This window comes from Aulonocara stuartgranti, assembly GCF_965226115.1.
Source record: "Aulonocara stuartgranti genome assembly, chromosome: 23".
Taxonomy (NCBI): Eukaryota; Metazoa; Chordata; class Actinopteri; order Cichliformes; family Cichlidae; genus Aulonocara; species Aulonocara stuartgranti.
The window spans coordinates 18,049,869-18,072,500 of NC_138958.1; the positions used below are offsets into that span (position 1 = coordinate 18,049,869).

General features: G+C 40.4%; 2 protein-coding genes across 11 annotated transcripts in view; one reads left to right on the forward strand and one right to left on the reverse strand.

Moving 5' to 3' along the window:
- The first annotated feature begins 2,873 nt into the window (after nt 1-2,873).
- Nucleotides 2,874-14,047, forward strand: LOC309700693 (uncharacterized protein). 2 transcript variants are annotated; one of them, XM_082524450.1, is made up of 4 exons: nt 2,874-2,950; nt 10,362-11,365; nt 11,447-11,536; nt 12,792-14,006. In XM_082524450.1, exons 2-4 carry the CDS (start codon nt 11,240-11,242, stop codon nt 13,101-13,103), a joined length of 528 nt encoding a protein of 175 aa, XP_082380576.1. In that variant the 5' UTR covers nt 2,874-2,950; nt 10,362-11,239; the 3' UTR covers nt 13,104-14,006. The 2 variants fall into 2 exon arrangements, 1 of the variants encoding a protein (XP_082380576.1); XR_014274712.1 differs by lacking the exon at nt 2,874-2,950 and having other exon boundaries at nt 10,274-11,365; nt 12,792-13,222; nt 13,436-14,047.
- A 1,081-nt stretch (nt 14,048-15,128) lies between these two features.
- lrrfip1b (leucine rich repeat (in FLII) interacting protein 1b) overlaps nt 15,129-22,632 on the reverse strand; it is a 26,783-nt gene continuing 19,279 nt past the window's right edge. For 4 of the 9 annotated variants that reach the window (XM_082524399.1, XM_082524401.1, XM_082524400.1 and 1 more), the window contains 2 exons: nt 22,023-22,161; nt 18,661-21,062 (listed from right to left, as the gene is read on the reverse strand). In XM_082524399.1, the coding sequence (XP_082380525.1) occupies nt 19,573-21,062; nt 22,023-22,161 (1,629 nt within the window). In that variant the 3' untranslated portion in view covers nt 18,661-19,572. The other 5 variants (XM_082524402.1, XM_082524404.1, XM_082524403.1 and 2 more) reach the window with 3 other exon arrangements.

Below are 22,632 nucleotides of genomic sequence, written 5' to 3' on the forward strand. Positions count from 1 at the left end.
TTCCCGGGTTTCCTCCGTGGCGTGAGCGATAAGCAGAGTTCTGTCCTTTCCTTCTAAGATTCCTAATTATTTAAAGTAACACTCAGGTATGCCATTCAGCTGGGTTAGTTACGACGTCGGGAGCAGCTTGGGAGAACAAGGAAACACAGACTGCTTCAGGTTGTCTTCCCAAATCGACTCAAAGGTTTATTTGATACACAGCAGTTTATATAGATGAAAAAAGGTTCGTGTGTCAGCTTTCCCAGTTCAAACCGGTACAGACCAAATAAGGAAACGTCTTCCTGCCTTGTGAACAAAGAAGTATCCTGTGTGTAGTTTATCAGCTCAGCTACAATTTATGATCATCCCAGCAAAATACACTCCTAGACATAAAATACAGAGTTCTTTCATTAGTGAATTCTGAAACAAACCACCTAGCCTTTAACGAGCCTTTTCCAGGAGATAAAGAAAAAGGGAGGATGGGAGTAAGGAAGTGGTCTCATCTCTGTGGTGTTTTCGACCTTGGGGTACCAGCTTGTGAGTCCTACACATTAATTCTTGGGTCACAGAGAAAGAGAAAAACAACTAGTAGTTGGGCCTTATTGAGTAACAGTTTTCCTGTATAAAACAATATCCTGTAAATGCTACTATGGTATCAAAATACCTAACAGTTGCCACGTTATACCCAATTCGTGCCCTCGAAATAGTATTTCGTGGCCACAAATAAGTATTTCGTGGGCACGTTATACCTATTTCGTGCCCTCGAAGTAGTATTTTGTGGCCACAATTTATTTATTTTTTGGACCATGTCATCAGAGGGGCTCTGTAGTTTATCAAAAACCATGAAAGGCCAACGTAAGGCTCCAGTTAGCTAATGTTAAACGAAATTATGTGATAAATAAATTAGTAATAATCAAATATAATGGGAAATAAGATTGTTTATATATTTTTTTCAGCCTAAATTTACTGAGTATTACAAAGTTGCATCAGTGTCTGTACTAAGTGGTGTTAAATGCAGTGGCTTAACCATTAAACAAGCTAATAGGGCAGGGATACGACTGTCTTCTGCCACAAAATAAAGTAAATTCGTCCTCATGTAAGGTCATATTTATGGGATGTTTGCTTTTCTGTAGCTTTAGTTCAATTTATTCTTCTAAAATCTGTTTTTATTATTATTAATATGGCTGCTCTGTTGATAGTCTGTCAGCGGTGACATTACCAGCACATAGCCACAGCCGCTATAAACATGCTGATAGGATGATGTAGCTTCTGCAGCCAGCAGCGAGAACACTCAATACAGACTTAAGATTCAGTGTAACAGTTATCTAAATGTTGCGTGTCCTGTTTGTAAGCCCAGAAAATAAAATTAAATAAAATGGCAACCTCTAGCTTCAAGCTAAAGTAAGCTTCATGCTATTGTGAGGTTGTTAAATTTGCAAATATGCGCTTCACATATTCAACATGAATCATTTATATTTTTGATCTAAACATAATTCAGTCTCACGCTTTTCACTTGTTTTTAAAAGACTGTTCAGTCTTTTAAAATAAGTCAATTAAAATAATCGAAAATAGTTATGTTTTCTGTTGAAACCCCGCCCCTATAGGGTGTGTTCTGCGAGGGAAGATTGACCGTGGTGTCCGCCATTTCTTCTCTTCGTGGGAGGTGTACGTTTGGCGCAGAGCTCTACTTTGTTGAGGTAAATTAAACTTAAAACTAAATTTTTGAGGGAAAATTATGGAAGCCCGTTTCCGCCACTAAAAAAAAAAAAAAGATCCATAACTCAAAATTTCGAGTTATTTTCTCGAAATTTCGAGTTATTATCTCGAAATTTTGACATATTAACTCAAAATTTTGAGAAAAGCAACTCGAAATTTCGAGTTAGCGCTGCCAATCAGTAATCTACGTGAATGACGTCATTTCCCTGTTACCCGGAAGCTGAAGCCCTCAGCTACAAATGCTACAGCTAAGCTACCGGTATTACATCCAGTCGTGAATGCACAGATTGCTGAGTGTTTTCAGCCTGGCTTCACAAATGATGAAATCCCTGTGTTATTAGCTGAATCACATGGTGTTACTATCAGCAAACATACTTTAATTTGTTGGGATCCGTTTTTGAGTGCGCGGTCCTGCGCCATATGCTTCCGGGTAACAAGAAAGCGACCTCATTCACGTATATTTTTGATTGGCAGAGCTAACTCGAAATTTTGAGAAAAGTAACTCGAAATTTCGAGTTATGGATACTAGCTTTTTTTTTTTTTTTTAGTGGCGGAAACGGGCTTCCATAGGAAATGAAGATAAAATCTATCAGATGTGTGAATTTTTACCGAGGTAGTTTTTCGTATATACTGCTGTTGAGCAACATAATGGAAAATAAGAATTATTCCTCAAATTAACTGACGATAATGCTAGCTTAAGCTGCAGGATAGTATTATGCATGTTAACATCTTTTCCAACAAACTTGTGTGCTTTTAGTTAACTGGTGTTAGTAAAAATGTTTTACAAAAAAAGACATGTATGAAGGGCCTGCAGTAGTCATTAGTGCCAGAGAAATTGTAAGTTTATTGTATTTTCTGGGTCATTGTGATAATATAATTATTTGAAATGTATTGACTTTTTCTTTAAAAACATTTGGTGCTTATCACTCATTTAAGAAAGTTAGGATGCCCTGAGGTGGTTGTGAACTCTGTGACACAGAAACCAGGGGGCAAATCAAGTGCTGCTTTTGCCATTAAAAGACCACGGCGGTCTGAAGTAAACTATTGTCCCCCCTATCCGGTTGGAGAATCTGAAGATAGCCTTGAGACTGTGAGAGTGGAGCTTCTTTTAGATGTGAAGAAGACAAACAACCGGGAGGTGGTGAGAATGAAAATGGAGAAAACATTTGCATATAGGAGACATGAAGTAGTTTGTGACACACCCATGATCAGCGACTTCCAGGCAAGATGGCCAGCACTCTTTGAAGTGAGCGAGGTATGTAATTTGTGAATTCTTTTGTGAAGATCATTGTGTTTTAATGGTATCCTGTAATAGAACATTGACAACATTTACGTTGTCTGCCAGGTTTGTGGAAACTGTCAGAAATCATTTTGAACTGTAAAGATTTTTTGTTATTGATTGTAGCACCTGAAGCATACACTGTATATAAAAGATAGAAATGGTTTCTAGGTCTACTGACTTTATCTTTGACCTCAGTAAACATGATTTATGGTTCCTGAGTGTTTGTGGTCTAAGTTGCTAGTTTCATATTCATTATGACAGGGTGTTCATTGTACCCATTAATATGGAAAAGGACAGTGGACTAGTGTATGCTCATTGGCTAACGATTTTTGATTAACTAATGAGGGTACAGTGTCTCTTGGTTCCATAGGCAGATCTACACTGTGCTAATGACATGCTATTTAAAAAGAAAGCTGGAAGGGCAACTGTGGAAATGCACAGCTTAAGACTTCAAAATAGAAATTAACAAGTGGTGACATCATTCTCTTTTTATATACAATCAGTGGTTATAAGCCACTTCTAACTCGAGCAGTTGTGTAACTTTTTTCCTCTGGAAGTCTGTCGAAATAAAAATCAGTCCATTTCACCACAAAAGTGAGTGGGATGCATAGCTGAAAATTAGTAATATGAGAAAAAATATAACTTTTTGTAAATGTGAGCTTGTTACATTTGAGTTTGTGACTGTTATTTTTACGTGTCAACTTCTCTTTTTAGATAAATGCAGAGTTTAAGTGCATTACCACTAGAGCTGGGCGATATGAGATTTTTTCATATCACGATATGTTTTTTTCATTTCAGGCGATAACGATATCTATCACGATATAAGCCAAATAACTATATTTGTAAGATTTAAATGTGCCGTTGCTCACAAGTAAAATGTGAAATAATCAGCAGCTTGTTTTTATTTAACTATTTATTTCCCATAATAAGTTCAACAGGGTAGATGTACTTAAGGAACATGAGACTTTTTCAGATAAATAAAGGCAAATATTGCAAACTACACAAAAGATAAGATAAGATAAGATAACCTTTATTAGTCCCACACGTGGGAAATTTGTTTTGTCACAGCAGGAAGTGGACAGTGCAAAAGTTATGACGCAAAAATTAGAATACAATAAGAATAAATACAGTACACAGCTGTACAGAATAGAATAAAATAATATACTATATACAGTAGAATAAAATAGAATAAAAATATACAATAAGATAAAAATAGAATACGAATGCTATATACAACTGAGTAAAAATACAACGATGCCAGAAAAGATTATTGCACTTAGTGTTATTGCACATGTGTGGATGTGTGTGTTTGTTCAGTTAAAGTCTTTGTTGTGGAGTCTGACAGCAGTGGGGAGGAAAGACCTGCGAAATCTCTCCGTCCCACACCGTGGGTGCCGCAGTCTCCCACTGAAGGAGCTGCTCAGTGCTGTCACAGTCTGCTGCATGGGGTGGGAGATGTTGTCCATCAGGGATGACAGCTTAGCCGCCGTTCTCCTGTCACTCACCACCTCCACTGGGTCCAGAGGGCATCCTAGAACAGAGCTGGCCCTTCGGATCACCCTGTTCAGTCTCTTCCTGTCCCCAGCAGAGATGCTGCCGCCCCAGCAGACCACACCATAAAAGATAGCAGAAGCCACCACAGAGTCATAGAAGGTCTTCAGGAGTGGGCCCTCCACCCCAAACGACCTGAGTCTCCGCAGCAGGTACAACCTGCTCTGCCCTTTCCTGTAGAGGGCGTCTGAGTTATGAGTCCAGTCCAGTCTGTTGTTCAGATGAACACCAAGGTACCTGTAGCTGTCCACAGCCTCAATGTCCATACCCTGGATGTTCAGTGGTTGCAGTGGAGAATGCTTGTGCCTGCGGAAGTCTACCACCAGTTCCTTGGTTTTACTGGCGTTGATCTGGAGGTAGTTCAGCTGACACCAGTCCACAAAGTCTTGAGTCAGTCCTCTGTACTCTGTACTGTAAAAGGCAGCCGCTAAAGCGTTTAAGTTTCAAAATAGAACAAACGAAACAGACTAAATTGTCAATTCCACTTAGAAACAAAATATTAATTCTAAAAATAAATCTTAGTTTGTTTTACAGAAGAACAGACAAAACTGACTAACTTTTGTCAATATCAAATAAACTGAGAACTAGTGATGTGCGGATCGATCCTGAAATATCGATTCCTCCGATACCAATCATTTATGTTCTAGAATCGATTCTCACATTAAAATATCGATATTTTATTAATTTAGAGTAAATTTGTAGTTTATCATTAACAGGAACACAGTGGAAAGAAACTATAACATTCGGATTGCCTACATTCAAAGGAACTACTTCCTCTTCCGCCTTTCATAGTCATGTGCGAAATACGGCTGTATAAATGTCTCGCAGCCCCTTGGCGTGCGCACTCACAACAATGGCTGAGCGTAATTGTGCGGATGTATTTGACCTCCATAAACAGCTGAGCCGTGGTTTGCAATAAATGTGGCAAAAAAAGTGAGGTGTTGTGGCCATACTTGCCAACCTTGAGACCTCAGAATTAGGGAGACATTCAAAAGGGCTGTTTGGGCGGATAAATATATTTTACAGGGTTTATTTATCGGGTAAAATACGTTAAATGTCACCGTTATTATTGGCCGGCCCGGAAACAGCGGGGGTGTCCAAATTCAGAGGCTGCTTCCACCTGAGGACCGGCCTTCGCGGTCTAAAGAAAGCCGGGTAGTACGTCACGAGCTCCCTCGGTGGAGTGAAACTCTGCCGTCTGCTCCTTGCTGTCTAAAATATAACCGGACACTGACGTAAACTCTTCTGTTTAATCAGTTTTCTGTTTGACGTTTATTCAGCTGTGTGAAAACCCCGGAGGAACCCTCCCGAGGGAATAATAAAGTTTAATTTAATTTAATCTAATCTAATAACTTTAATCTCAGCCAAACCGATTTACTCACGAACAAATAAAACACTGAAAAAGCCAAACAAGAACATTTTTAAGTTATCAAAGTGACTTGTACATCATGTTTAACCCGAGTGGTGAAAGACCGCGGGGGTTTGAAGACGATGTGTCGGTCGGCTCAGATATTTGAAGTTTACACAGCTACATTCTCACCTGAAAATATGTTAAAAGTTTTTTTGCGACCCAGAAAGAGAAATAAGAGTGATATTAAAACTAAGTCGCTGCCGTCATTGTTGGAAACTGGAATTGGCTGGGCCGCGCTATGAATTCTGCGATATGGTTTTTCAACTTTGTTGTCCGGGTGGAAAATCTGGAGAAAGGTGGGATTCTCCCGGAAAAATCGGGAGGGTTGGTATGTATGGTTGTGGCAACATCACTAACCTTGTCAAACACCTCAGAGTAAATCATATCACAAAATATGACGAGCGTATGTTGAGGCGAACTGAAGAGGAGGAGAGGGACAGGTGCTGCTAGGGTGAGAGTCTCTCACGGAGTCCTTTAGTCCTCCAGGCAGGCAAGGTGTTCAAATAGCACACAACTTTAGTTTTTTTATTTCTATATGATGAACTCTGCATTATTAAGTGATAAGAAGAAGGTATTCTGATGTCCTGTAATCATTATGACGCTATAATTTGAGATACAATAAATAAAATCCGTTTTGTACAAAGTATCGGTATCGGATCAGTAATCGTCGATACCACCCTGAATATTACTTGGTATCGGATCGGAAAGGAAATCAGTGGTATCGCACATCACTACTGAGAACTAAAAGGAAATTCTCAATCTCTCCTTGTTGTATAGCTTAGCTTTTCAAACAGTTTTAACAGTTACTTTAGTCTGACAAAAGCCGAATGACGAATTAGCGCTTCCAGTCAGAGACTGAGGCTACGTCCACACGTACACGGGTATTTTTGAAAACAGAGATTTTCCGTTTTCGTTTAAAAAAAAATAATCCCGTCCACACATAAAGGCAGAAATGAAGGAAAAGGCTGCTATGAACATGCCAAAGCAGCAGGTGGCGCTAGATTCCTAACCGTGCAGAAATGTTGGCCAATCAGAAGTCTAGAAGCCTTGGTGGGAAAAAGTAAACAAAGCTGGGGCATAGAAGCAGAACAGAGTCGTATGTGTGGACGGACAGTAACTGTGTGTATATGTAAGCATTTAAACACTGCAGAGAGTAGAATTAACAGTATTGTAGAAATTCATTTCACCGGGCTGTGGCCCCCCCACACCCTCTAGCAGATTATTACATGAAGGAACCTTTTAAAAAAACAAAAAACAAGCGCGTCCATGCTCACAGGTGTACACACGGGTGATCACACCCACAAACTACACCCTTTTTGGCTCCTACCTCAAAGCACACTGTGTTCTGTTGATCTTATGTGCTGCACAATAATGTTTAACATTTAGAATCAGAATCAGAATCAGAATGGGTTTATTGCCAGATGTTGAGGTTTACAACATTAGGAAATTGCTGCGGTGCTTCAGTGCAGACAATAAGAATTAAAGTGCTATGTAGAAAGAAAGATATGTGCATGAGATATACATGAGATATATACATGAGAATAAGAATTATGAGTGCTACGTAGAAAGATATATACATGAGTGCAGGTGGTGATCAGTGCCAAACATGAAATGATGCAGTGACACAGCGTAGGGTCATGTGTTAGTGGCGGGGACAATCATGTGGTTATTGTTCATGTGTCCAACAGCAGAGGGGAAGAAACTGTTCTTGTGGCGAGAGGTTCTGGTGCGAATGGACCGGAGCCTCCTGCCTGAGGGGAGCAGGTCAAACAGACTGTGTCCAGGGTGAGAAGGGTCAGCTGAGATCCGGGCTGCACGCCGCAGTGTCCTGGAGGTGTACAGGTCCTGCAGAGATGGGAGTCTGCAGCCAATCACCTTCTCAGCAGAGCGCACAACACGCTGCAGTCTCTGTTTGTCCCTGATAGTGGCTCCAGCGTACCACACGGTGATGGAGGAGGTGAGGATGGACTCGATGATTGCAGTGTAGAATTGCATCATCGTCCGTGTTGGCAGGTTGAATTTCTTCAGCTGCCTCAGGAAGTACATCCTCTGCTGGGCTTTCTTGATGACGGAGGTGATGGTGGGCTCCCACTTCAGGTCCTGGGTGATGGTGGTACCCAGGAAGCGGAATGAGTCCACAGAGGTGATGGGGGTGTCAGTCAGGATGATGGGGGGGAGTGGGGCTGTGTGCTTCCTGAAGTCCACAATAATCTCCACTGTCTTCTGGGCATTCAGCACCAGGTTGTTGTGGCTGCACCAAGACACCAGACGTTCAACCTCCCTCCTGTAGGCAGACTCGTCCCCGTCCGAGATGAGCCCAATGACGGTGGTGTCATCTGCGAACTTGATTAGCTTGACAGACTGGTGGGTGGAGGTGCAGCAGTTGGTGTACAGGGAGAAGAGCAGAGGAGAAAGAACACAGCCCTGAGGGGAGCCGGTGCTGATGGTCCGGGAGTCCGAGACATTCTTTCCCAGCCTCACGTGCTGCTTCCTGTCCGTCAGGAAGTCAGTGATCCACCGGCAGATGGGATCAGGCACATTCATCTGGGAAAGCTTGCCTCGGAGATGGTCTGGAAGGATGGTGTTGAAGGCAGAGCTGAAGTCCACAAACAGGATCCTGGCGTAGGTTCCTGGGGAGTCCAGATGCTGCAGGATGAAGTGTAGGGCCATGTTGATGGCGTCGTCTACAGACCTGTTGGCTCTATATGCAAACTGCAGGGGGTCCAGGAGGGGGGCCGTGAGGGTCTTGAGATGGGAGAGAACTAGGCGCTCAAATGACTTCATGACCACAGATGTCAGAGCCACGGGTCTGTAGTCATTTAGTCCAGTGATCCTAGGTTTCTTGGGGACAGGGATTATGGTAGAGGACTTGAAGCAGGCAGGCACATGACATGCCTGCAGTGAGGAGTTGAAGATGCCAGAAAACACTGGGGCCAGCTCGTTTGCACAGTGTCTGAGGGTGGCAGGAGACACACCGTCTGGGCCGGGAGCTTTCCGAGCATTCAGACTCCTAAACTGCTTCCTCACATCTGCTTCATGAATATGAAGAGTTGTGGTCGGAGGAGGTGGTGTGAAATCCTCTTTTGTGTGGGGTGAGGGGGCGGGTGTTGCAGGTGAACAGTTTGAAGGTGGTGATGGCTCTATGGAGGGGGGAGAGGTGGGGGAATGAGTGTCCAAAGTGCCTCTATTGTTGGGGTCGTTGGAGGTGTGAAGGCTGCCTGATGGCTCGTCAAAACGGCAGTAGAAGTCGTTAAGGGTGTTGGCTAAGAGCAAGTCATCAGTGGAGTGGGGGGTTTTAGGCTTGTAGTTTGTAATATTCCTAAAACCTTTCCACACAGAGGCCGAGTCATTCTCTGAGATCTGCTGCTGCATCTTCTCAGAGTGCTGATGTTTGGCAATGTCCACTTCTTTAGTGAACCTGTACTTGGCCTCTCTGTAGCAGTCCCTGTCTCCGCTTCTGAACGCCTTACTCTTTTCCAGCCACAGCTTTTTGAGTTTAGGAGTAAACCAGGGTTTGTCATTGTTATAACTCACCCTGGTGCGTGATGGCACAATGCTGTCCTCACAGAAGTGGATATAGGAGGTGACAGTGTCCGTAAACTCGTCCAAGCTGTTAGAAGCAGCCTTCATTGTGTCCCAGTCTGTAGACTCCAAACACGTGTGAAGCTCCTCCACAGCCTCATTGCTCCACAGTTTTTTAGTCCTCACGACAGGTTTGGAGAGCTTCAGCCTCTGTCTGTACGCGGGGATTAGGTGGATCATGACGTGGTCAGAAAGTCCAAGTGAAGCACGCGATAGGCCCCGCTGATCGTGCTGTAGCAGTGGTCTAATGTCCTCTCCTCTCTGATCGGGCATTTAATATACTGCTTATATTTTGGAAGCTCATGGCTCAGATTGGCTTTGTTAAAGTCCCCAAGAGCAATGATGAGAGAGTCCGGGAATGTCCGCTCCGTGTGGAGAATCTGCTCCGCGAGTGCGCACTGAGCTGCCTGCGCATCTGCGTCTGGCGGGATGTAAACAGCGGCCAGGATGAATGAAGCAAACTCCCGCGGAGAATAAAACGGTTTGCAGTGAATAAAAAGATATTCCAGAGAGGGAGAGCAGTGCTGAGCAATCACTGTTACATCTGTGCACCAGCCACTATTGATGTAGAAGCAGACACCTCCACCTTTGGTTTTACCGGAGAGAGCGGCCTGCCGGTCCGCGCGCAGCAGATGAAAGCCCTCCAGCTTGAGCGCGCAGTCCGGGATGTCCTCACTGAGCCACGACTCCGTAAAACATAAGACACAGGAGGAGGCAAAGTCTTTGTTCATGCTTCTCATCATTTAGTATTTACTGTCATATTCCCATATATCATTGTGATGTTGTTTATTCTATTACTCTTGTTCTCTTCTGCTTGCTTTCTTTTTTCTTTCTCAGCAGGTGATCCAGGTGATTGATATATGCATTTTTTTTGCTCTGCCCGTTCTGTTGGTTTTTGTCTTTTGCCCTTCTCCCCCGTCCCTCTTCTCAGCTGTTTCTCTTTCCCTCTTTCTTTCTCCCCTTCTTTCCCCCAGACAAGTCTGTCCCGTATTCAGTAAGTGAAAATAAAATAAACAATAAAAGGTGAATCAAATGGACCATTACGGCAAGGCTGGGATGGTCAGTTTGGTAAAGTAAATCCGTTGGGCATCTTTCTTTGCCTTTAGACAACAATTCTGATGGCAAAAGAGCCAAACGGGACAGGCCAAAAAAAAGAAAAAAAAGAAAAGAAAAAAAAAAAAGAAATTCATTTCACCGAAACAATAACGTGGCGCACAGTGTGACGCATGCACCAGTTTATTGTATTTCCAGACTTGCTTTCGGCACAATTTACAGTGCACGCTACTCTGTTTTTTGTCAGACTTGAAATAGCCGAAATACCTTCACACTACGGAACTTCTATGGCTCTTCCGTTCGACAATCTCTCCGGCATTGGAACCATCATCTGTTTTCTCTTCGGTCACGCTCGGTTGATTTTTCTAGTCGGCACACTCATTTCCTCCATTATGCGCTGGCTCCATTACCCGCTGGCTGCTTCCCAAACAAACACACGTGCGGCTTGGCACTTGTGCTGTACGTAACAAGTCACGCGACGTGACGCTGCGGCTGTGATTGGTTCGGCTCTGCGCTACTTAATTTGGATTGGCTGACCTTTTTTTTTTTTTTTTAAGAGGACAAGAGCGGCGAGGTCTATCGTGATAGCTTAATTTCTCTATCGAGTAAAAGTTATATCGCGATACATATCGTTATCGTTCTATCGCCCAGCTCTAATTACCACCATGCCACTGCAGTCCCGATTTCTCTCGCAGATAGATGTGCTATCTGACAAATTTATAAAGGTGTTCAAAAAGCGAGGAGGACAGATAGGAAGAAGACTGCAGAATATTCTGGAATCCATGGCCCAGGTAAGAAAGAATTTTAATTTGTGTCTACAGTTTAGAGAAAATAATAATTTTAACAAAATGCTGCTTGTCACCCTTTGCCAGGATGATGTTGATCTTGTGCGTGAATGTATTATCAAGGGGCTCTGCGTGTACCTCAACGAAGACCCCAGCAATTTAATGACAGAACATGTGGTAAGTGTTATTATAGAAGGTCATTTTATTGAAAATAAATGTGGTTGCTTCATGAACTAAACCCCCCCCTCCCAAAACTTAAAAATCTAAAATCTCTTACCCCTTGGCTGAAAAAGGCTTTTATTGCCACAATGACGCATGGACAACTGAACAACAAAGTCATGTAGGACTGTCAAATTCATCCCATTGGTGCAGCTACTAAAAAGATTTTGAATCTCAATAACATTGACCTCTCGGATTTTGAAAATGATCTAAGATTTTCAAAATTGTGCCACAGGTGTATCTGCTGGTGACTGTGGGATACCACTGGTGGCCCCTAGTTTGTATGTCTTTTTTAATTCTAAAATGAATAGACATATCTGAAAATGATTAGACTATATTTAGCTATGACATCTTGTTTTATCTACATGCGGACATGCCACAATTTCACTTTTTAATGGACATATTTAATAAATATGTCCTCCCACTATCCAAAGACATGTAGTTTTTGGGGATAGGTTAATTGGATAATCCAAATTGCCACTAGGTGTGAATGTGAGTATGAATGGTTGTCTGTCCTTGTGTGTTAGCCCTGCGACAGACTGGCGACCTGTCCAGGGTGTACCCCGCCTCTCGCCCTATGACAGCTGGGATTGGCTCCAGCACCCCCCGCGACCCTGAAAAGGATAAGCGGAAGCGAATGGATGGATGATGGATGGATATTTAATAAATATTGGGACCACCTTATTTATTAGACAAAATACTGTATGGCCTGGAAGTGTTTATAAAAAAAAATATTTATGAAATACTTGGATCCAGCTAATGTCTTTGTTTTGGATCATAGTTTAGTACAGTTCAGATGCTAGTATCTCTACAGTTATTGCTTTTGACAAAATTAACATAATAACCAAAAACCAGACTAAATCGACAAGCTTGTTTTGTGTCAGTCACTTTGTAAAAATACTGCTTTATTCAGTGTCCTTTCTAAACCATGGCAAAATGTAGTTATCTACTAATAAATGGGTTGAACGTCACCTTAGCCAAGGGAGAAAGAGATACAGAGAATTGTCTATATGGGTTAGAGAAGATATTATGTTTAGGTGTTTTACTTTTTTTTTCCTTCTACATGCATTAGGACCACGTGTTCTCTGAACACCTCTTCAGAGAATGAAGAGGTGTTCATAGTTGAACACCTCTTCATTCTCTGACAGTATTCTGCTTCTTTGCAATGACCAGTGTTCTGTTGAATTTAATTTTGGGAATGTGTATTTTCCAGGCCACAGATGAAGGAGTTATCCAACAATCTATTGAGGAAACAACCATGGGAATCTACATCATAAAGTCAAGAGATGCCAGTGACAGCCCTGAGGACATTGGGATAGTCCTTGAAGGCCAGAGAGTCTTGCAGGATTTGGATAACTGTGCCCTAGCAGCTGCTATGCTATTTGGATTAATGTACACTTTGAACCTGACCTACCCACCAGAACTGATGTATACCTTCGAGGTATTCCAGAAACTGGTTATGGAGCTCGAAGGGAACAGCCTTTCAAAGAAGGCCCTGGTTCTTAAGAACAGACTGTACGAGTGAACAGTTATGACATGGAAACTATATGTCTACCTCTCTGAATATGTTCCATTGATTCTTTTTTGCCAACACTGGCAAAATTACAGTATATAGTGAAACTGATTTTTCTCACAATTTTATAGGTTTTTACTGGTAGGAGCAACTTTCACTTTTAACTTTGGGGCCATCATTACTATAGCATTCAATGTTCATTTTTCAATCCATACTCTTTTGAGGAATAGTTTGTACTCTAGTGTTTTTTCTTGTTTGTTTTTTTTTGGTTTGTTTGTATTTCTCATCACATTGAGGCTGAGTGTGCCACACTTTCTGCTTCTGCACAAAAATTTTCAATCAAGGTGTATTGCCACTGACATTGCATGTAATTGCCAACTCAGTCCCATTCAATTGTAAAATGATCGTTGCATCATTGCCGTCACCAAAGTCATTTTGAAGCTGGTAACTGCTCTCAGGTCAAAAGCCTGAAATAATTGAAGCAGCTGTTTAGAAGGCATACAATTTTTAAGTTCATTGGACATGGTTACAGTAATTTTGGTTATGTTGTGATGTCCAACCACTGTTTTGTTTTGTTTGTTAGTATAAGTTATTGTGATGTTTTACTTATAGAAGGAAGCCAAAACGAATCATATTTTAGGGCTCTTGGTTTTGTGTTTGAAAATGTTATTTTCAAGCTTTTCTTCGTCACATTTTAATATTTGCATTCCTGTTGCCATATTGCCTTAAGGCTCTTACATTTAAAAAAAAGAAAAAAAAATACCTGAGGAATTCTCACCTTTTATCTTTGGGCCAGTATTCCTAGAAAATTCAGCGTTAACATTTTCATAGGCCCTAGAATGTTGAATTCAGGATCCAGCAGTTGTTTGTGTTTGGTACATTTTGGAAGAGATGCATTCAGATGACTCATGTATAATCTGAACTGCTGTTACAACTTCCAATTGTATACTGTTTTGAAAAATACAGGTCATTGTTAAAAAATGTTTTGCTTGTTGGTTTGATTGAAAGCAAAACATACAGTACATACTCTGTGTGTGTGTGTGTATATAGCATAAAATGATCTTGTCAATCTAACACATGGTAGTCAAATACAATTAACATAAAAGAACTCTTTACATTTTACATAACCAGTTAATGTTTGATAAACAAGTAACGTCTATAAATATTTGACATGAATGAAAAGGATACAAACAACATGAAAAAATCATGTTCATGTTACAAAAAATTTGTGTGCAGTTATAACATGAAAAAATAAGGTTGACAAAACATAACTTAATTGCGTGCAACCTATTACAATATTTTTTTTTATGTTTATCCCACTGATTATTTTTTTTTAGTGTATCCCAGGCTGCTCCAGTCTGCATGCCAAGTATCCTTGGGCAAGATACTAATCATCGGAGTGTGAATGTGGTGTCAATGAATTAGTTGTATAAAGCGCTTTGAGTGCTCAAACAGAGTAGAAAAGCGCTATATAAGAACAAGTCCATTTACATGGTGCGACTCTCCATTCAATGGCTCTGGTAAATATTTTAGAGAGTCACCTGTCATGTCTGCAAGTAACCAGTTGTCAGCAGCAAAGTGATGTGCAATGACCAAATCACTTTTCGTGGACGCAGCTTTAGAAATAAGAATGTAAACATGATTGCTCATGTGCTTCTGATGCGCAAGTCCATAACATGCAACTGTTCCAATTAGACTGTTTGTCATTTTAACTGAATTTTATCGAAGCATACCCAAAACAGAGTCCACTGAGACATTTCAGGTGGCCAACCCGGAGGCCGACGACAGAGACGGAACAGGTCCGGAGGCCAGCCGTGGGGAGGGCAGCGGCGTCGACAAAACCGGTCCGGAGGCCACCTGCGCCGGCAAAGAAGTCCAGTCAGCGGCCTGTCCATTAGTGTTATGAGTCACCTTACAGTGAGATGACAAACAGCAGAAGGTCACGTCCCTCAAGCCAATCCAGTTTAGTACTACAGGCAAGTGGATGGTGGATTTTAACTGAGAAGGCTTGTTCATTCACAGAAACCACAAACACAATGAGATATTGCATGAGTTTAATTGAATACTCCATCACACTGATCAATAAAATCAATAAAACCCCACTGACTGATATATTGACACCCCGCATCCTAATCAATAGGACAGCCGATACAATAAAATAGATGAAAGTTTCCCCAAACATGAGATAAAATATTGCACACTGAATGATCAGGATCAGCTTGTATTGATGATTTCTGCTCAGCAGGCAGCGACCCGTACATTCACAAAAACATCAGAGATTATTGATTATCAGATTAACACTTGAAGAGTTTGATCCAAACATCCTTCAACACCCAGAGAGACAAACATAGGTGCTGCCGTAGAAAATCCCTCTCACTGGATCAAAACAGCAATTCAAACTCTTCATCCATTCATTCATTCATTACATTTACAAGCTGGTGATTTAACATCCCATGTGCCAAGAAAAGTCCCAAAATCCAACACAGAGACACAAGATGACCTCCTCCACTGTGGCCACACCTCCTTCTGTTGCCTGGTTCCATCAATAAAATATACTGGGTGGGGCTGGGCACTGCTATCTGGGTTAGGTTCCTGTCCAGTCTCTGAGGGAAACTGCGCCCCCAAGTATTGGAGAAGAGGTAGTGCCACACTGCACACAGATGGATGCTGATGAGGCAGATGTAGAGTTTGTTTTAACACACCTGGAGGGCCAGGTGGGCGATGTTTACCCACACTGGGACACCACAACTGCAGCTCTGATGGTTTTTAATGTGCATTAGGAGCGTCAGAGGGTAAAAACACAGATAAATGGTCACATTCTGTTTGCTTAGTTTTGTTTTTAAGTCTGCACATTCTGTAATGTGACCTTTAGATATTAGATAATAGCTAAATAAATACAAAATCAGGGGAGAGGTTGGATATGATGATAAAACACTGAATTTGGGGCGATTTCATAGGCACTTTCCTGCTTCAGCTCTTGTTTAAAAATGCTCATGAAAACTTTACCCTATAATATATGGACTACTGAAACATATTTTGTTCAAGGCAACCTATATATTGTGAGAAGATGTGCTGCAGTCATGCCGCATAAATATATTTGGTTTGGTTTTGTTCCAACAGACCTCACTAACATGAACAAGAACATTTTTCAAAAGCCACAACTATTCATGTATATCCATTTGAGGCTGCTTAAGGTTGAGGCTTTCCTAAAAAGAAAAGGAAAAACAATAAAATACTGAGTACAGGTAGCATTGCTCAGCCTTTAGGGATTGATAAAAGCACAGTGAGGCTGGTGACTAAATAAATCACTTCCAGTCACTGACTAAACTGTCCACAAGCATTGAAAAGTGATCACTCCTTTTTCATCACCTATCATGTGTAAACTATTTGATGAAAGACTGTAAAGCTTCTACAAGATGGCCTGGATATGGACTTCCATGTCCACAGATAATGCTCGATATGGGATTGTTTAAGCAAGATAACCATGGATGTACTATGAAGCTTCTACAAATGGCTCCAGTAAAGACATACTGAGTGGAACCAGAATTTCTTAGCTTCTGCTGGGGCGTAAGGAGTGTTGAGCCAACATGATGATCTTTGCTCTAACCTCTGGAACTAAAATACGTGGATGTTGAACTAGAATACATTGCTTTAATGCAGTGGAGGTTTTTGTGTCTCCTGGCTCGATCTGCTCTGTTTTTTTGTCCTCTGAGGCTTGATGGATGGACAATGCTACAGTCTGAAGTCCGATGTGGTAAATCCTGCCATGACTATGGATGGCATGTGTTCACAGAGCTACATTAAAGATCACATTTCATTTTCTCAGATTCGGGTTTTGGTTTGTTTTCACTGCCTCAGCAAACACCACATATCTGGTGCTTATTTAGAGTAAAATCAAGCACTCGCAAAGACATTCTGTTCAGGTCTGATTGTCTCTGGAGATGAAGATGGGAAGAGCAATCACTGCTGGGCTAGCAGGGCATTACGGTTGGCCTTCATCTTCTCCAGGCGCTTGGAGAGGTGGCTGTTACTGACCTCCAGCTCATCAATCCGATCCAGAGCTGAGCGGAGCTGCGAGAGACATAGAAACAATAAATGTTCCTTAGTGCTCACATAGAAAACAGTGAAGACAGAATACATGCCCAAGAAACCAGAAAACACAAAGCAAGGAAAGTCAACTCCCAGACAGAAGGTGGTGCTCTCACCTCTCTCTGCAGCTTTCGTTTCTCTACCTTTAGCTCATCTTCGATCTTCTCTGCATTCTCCGACGCCCCTTTATAGCGACTCACCTGACCCTCCAGACGGATTACCTGAGGACATCAACAGCAACATGAACCGTCTTATTTAAGGCAGATAAAGTTTCAAACTTCTTGATGAAGTCAGATGAAAGTGGACTTTTAGGGAGGGAGTGAGTACAACTAAACAGTTTTGTTGTGTTTCCTGGCCAAGCTACAAGAAAGACCTACAGGAGCTTTTATGACATCCCACACATATTGACTGATCCCCTCATCGCAGCTATAACAGCTCCTGCTCTTCTGGGAAGGCTTATGGTCAGACAATGATGTTTTGACATTTGCAGTCTCCATTTTACTTCATATCAAAGGTATGTGATGGAGCAGATATTAGGGCTGTGTGCAGGGCGGTTAATTTCTTCCACAGCAAACTCATTCATTCTAGCTTTTATGTACCTCACTTTGTGCACAGTGGCACAGAGTGCTAGAAGAGAAAAGGACCTTCCCCAAAACGGTTCACGCAAAGCTGGAAGTAGAGAATTTTCCAAAATGTGACAGTAAGCCGAAGCATGAACATTTTCCTTCAGTGGAACTGAGAGACCTAGATAAACAGGGATTTACAGTTGGTGTGGTCAAACACTTCTGTCCATGCAGTGCACCTATGATAAAGGTGCTCCAAAGATTTATCTTGTTTGAATATTTCTGAGATTGAACCCATTTGGGAAGGAAACACTTAAGCATGTCAGTACTTACATTTTGTTCAAGCGTGGTGACTTCCTGTTCAGATTTCACTAATTTGAATTTAAGGTCACTGATTTGTCTGTTGGCATCTCCTACAGAAAAAGAAAATCAAACGAACAAAGAAACTTAATTATTATGTAATTTTACTGACAACGAATCCACAGAAATTTCACAAATCCAATGTACATTTTGTGAATACTACAACAACGACAAAACTAAACAGAAAACATGAAACTGAAGAATGGCAAGGGGTAGATGAGGAAGATTAAACAGGATGAAAGATTAAAAAGGATGAAAATGATGAAGACTCACTCTGCAGTTCTAGCAGATGAGAGTCCATCCCGTTCTCCAGACCATCGTTTTCTGTATTCTGAACTCCTTCTGTGATGATCTTCTGTCTCTGATCCAGCTGAGACTGCAGTAGCCTCACCTGTTCACACATTCAGAAGCACATTTCATATACTTGGCTAACATCGGATTAAACAAATCTGCAGTGGAGGTGCTTTCCAACTTTATAATACAGGCAACTCACCTGATCCTGTAAACTCTCTCTTTCTTCAAAAAGTTTTTTCAGCCGAAACTCTGAAACAGCAGAAAAAAATTAGTCCAGGAAACAGTCATATTATTCTAGCCTGAATTCTCTTATGGTTTAACCTTGAATTAAACATCAAACACTGATTCGGCACATCTGCCTTTCATTATAGCTTTATTGATTGTGAGCAGAGTGCCCCTTTAATTGTGTTGGAAAAGATCTGTGCCAATCCTTCCCGAGAACATTATGAGTGACGCATTATGTGAGAATAATAATAAATCCTGTAAATGGAAGTTAAAAGCTCCATTAAGTAAAGTCCTTTGACTAGTTGTGGTTTTTCAAACACACTTTGCATGTGTTGTGTCTGAGCAGCTGAAACATGATAGAAAATATAAAAGGACCCAATGTAGATCCTTGAAAAGCTAATCTAAAACTCTGACTCTGAAGTTATCAGTTCTTTAAGTTCTTTAAGTGTACTGGGCACCAATTTGAAGCCTTTCTGCTTCCTCAAGCCAAAAATTACTTAATAAAACTTTACATTTATTCATGATAGAAAATTTCAAATGTAAAATACAGACAAATATTCTTTTCAAACAAGTGCATTTTATTAATCTGAAATTTTTTTTTTTAAAAATACCATCAACCCATTTAAACAGAAATAAACTATTGATTTCATGTAATTGTTTTGATGCCAAATTCATGGCAGTTAAAGTTTACAGCTGCTTACCCTTGTACAGTGTTGCAATTAACTGTCAAGAAAACAATTTCCAAGCAGTCAGCTTATTAAAACATGTCAGTAAAGAACATATTTATAGGTGAATGGTTTAAATATTCACTTTATTTATTTGATCAGTTCAAATACTTAAGTACTGATAACAGTACTGATGCTTCATTGATATTTCAAAGTCTAATAATTTAGAATCTAAAGCTCCAACACCGTGACTACCAAATCATTATTTCCTTCATTCTTGTGATTTTAGGAAATGCTGCACTCAGATTTTTTATTTTTCCTGCAGTCTGAACATGACTCTCTCTGTCTTCTGTGGCATTTCATGCTTCCAACTTCAGCAAGAGCCTCCATTTCCATCTGCTGGCCATCCTCGTTGATCTCCTCACAACTGTCAGTTTCTCCGACCAACTCCTTTGAATTTTTGGCAGCTACTACATGACAGCTTTGACTCTTGAATCTCTTTGAACTTGTTGACGAACCCAGATTTGACCCAGACACCTTTGCTGTGGCCTCTTCAGGTTTAGTGAAGTAGGAGTCGATAAAAACAAAAGGCTCTGAGCAACTTGTTACAGTTGTTTCATCTATATCAGCAGGATTTCCTCCAAACAATTCTACCACTTCCATTTCATGGGTTTTAGACATGATCCTTTGTGCCTTTTGGTCAGCATTCATAGGACGATCCAGATTATCTGCATACAGTTTACTTGTGGAGGCTACTTCCAACATCCTTGAAGCTGAATGGTCTCTCAGTAGGCCTAAAGGTCTGGTCAGACATTTTTCCACATGTTTATTAAGTGTAGGATCCATCATGTGGCCAGTTTGCTCTTTGTTATGCTGACTAGGCTTGTTCTTTAATATATTTTCCACATCTGAAGTCCACTTTTGAAGAGATCCCAGGATTTCTGAGAAGATTTGCGAGATTTCAACTACAAAAACTTGATTTCCAGCAAATCCTTGGTGGATATTTTGAGTCATCTTTTCCAAACCAGCACAGATGTCCAGTGGGGCAAATGATGTTGATGTTTGAATGTTACGTTCTGCACATTTGGAGGAACTATGTCTAGCTGGTTCATGAATCCTCTGGTCTTTAAGTTCTTCGGGTGATTGAGCTGTTTCATGAAATGTGTCTTTGTCCACCTGAACCTTTTCCACACTACCAGAAACATCACAATTGTGACTTGATACACTAAGCAGTACCACTTTGCTATCCTGAATGACATGTTCAGTAGGATGATGAAAAAGTTTTGATTTGAGAACAGGTGAAACAACCTCAGGGCATTTTTCTGAATTTTCCTGAGTTTTGCTGATCTGTTCACTAAAGGAGTGTGTCTCTTCTGTTGGATCCTGGTTTGCTGGTGCCGTTGAAACCAGCCCAAATTTATTTTTAGGTTTGGTTGCCATTTTTGGTTCATATATCTTACAAGCAGCCCCTGGCCTTTCTTTATTCATACGTAGTTTGGCTCCTTTCTTTCTATGTAGAAGACGTCCATGTTGCCTGCTCTGGATTTTCTTGATTCTCTTGGGTCTTGGTTGCTTGGTTCTTGCAGCCTCGTTTCCTCCTAGATGTTTGTCAGCTGTGTTTTGTCTTTCTATAGGCTGTTTGATCAACTTGCTTTTGCTGATGGTGGAAATGTCATTCAATGACTTTGACCGTTTAAGAACTTTCCAGAGGTAGTTTTTCTTGTTGTTCTCAGGTGGTCTGTTGCCTTCTTTTGTCTCCCACTCTTTAGTTTTTCCTGAAAGACCAGGAAGAAACATTGGAGGACCAAACACAGCTGACTCTTAGAGAAGTAAAACATAAATTAACTGTCTAGAAGAGAATTAACTGGCTTGTGGTGATGAAGGAAGAAGGCGATCAGAGGGATTAAACGTCAATTCTTGAATTAATCTTCTGTAGCACGAACTCGAAGAGCTGATTTTAAAAATCCAGATACGATGCTGAAGCGATTGAAATCATTTGAGATTTTTATCAAAATTAAAGAAAGATTACGCAAGCATGTGTTTGTTAGAGACTCATTCAGACATGCACATCATGCGATATTAAAAAAAGGGAAACAAAAACAAACAAAAAAAGAAAATGGTTCAGTAAAGTAAAAGGAGATGAAACATTACAAAAATAAAATTACCAATGCCAAGTGAAAATAAACTACTCCAGTTTTATGCTAACATATCTCAAAATTCCATATGTCATATTCCTGCTACAAACTTGTGTAACTAATAATAATGACTTAAAATATAACAAATTTTTTAAAGTCAGAATTGTAATTTACAATCTAATATCCTAAATAAAAATATGTACTCTTGATTTTAAAAAACTGAACACACTGAATTACACCTTTTAAAACATTGTAGCAATTCTGACAATTATAATTTCAAAATGTTAACATTAAACATAAATGTTGTGGTATTAAAACTATAATATGATGTTGATAAGTTAATGCTTTATTTGCATTCACATTAACTACTGTAAAGTTAGCACCTATTCTTCTACATGTACACTTACATAATCATAAAATATAAGTTGGACATACGTCAAAAAAGATAAAAGATTAAAAACAATAACAATAAAATAATTAATATTTATAATAAATGTATAAATAATTAAAGGAATAAAAAAGTCAAAAAAAAAATAAACAAACCCCCACCCCCCACCCAAACACTTATATATTCTTATGAAAGGTTTATTTGGGTCTTACCAAGCATGTTCTCTCTGCCACCTTGAGGAGACTCCTGAGCCAGTCGAGAGGCAGATTCTGCACTTATATCGTCCTCGTTCCCACCGAGTTCCGCATCCCCATTGGTGGTAATGTCAGGAGAGATGGTTACCCCGTTTTTCTGTCCAGCAGAAATTCATAAAATCAGTAATCAGTCAACAACATAATCAATACCAGTCGCCCTCTGTGTGTGAACGTTGGTTCTTGTATTTAGTCAGAAAGCCTACAGTTCAATTTTAAAAATCTTAAACAGCTTCACATTAACTGTCCTGTGACAGTTAACAGATGTCACGATGTATTTGCGTAAGATTTAGAAACTTGCTATAAAATTTAAAAACACAGCAAACTAAAATAAATATTCTAATAACATAAACCCCTTTTTTAAATGCTTTAAAAGGAATACCGTAATTTTAATAAAGAAAATAATGAAAGTTTTAGAGAATAAATTCTAAATTAGTTAAATTTTTCAAAAAGTTAGTTTAAAGATTCTGATAAATGTAGAAAAGAGTGTAGATACTGACACAGTTTCAAAAGGAATGAGCGCCGACTTTCCCTCCAAGAAAAGCAAACAAACAAACAAACAAAAAACCCT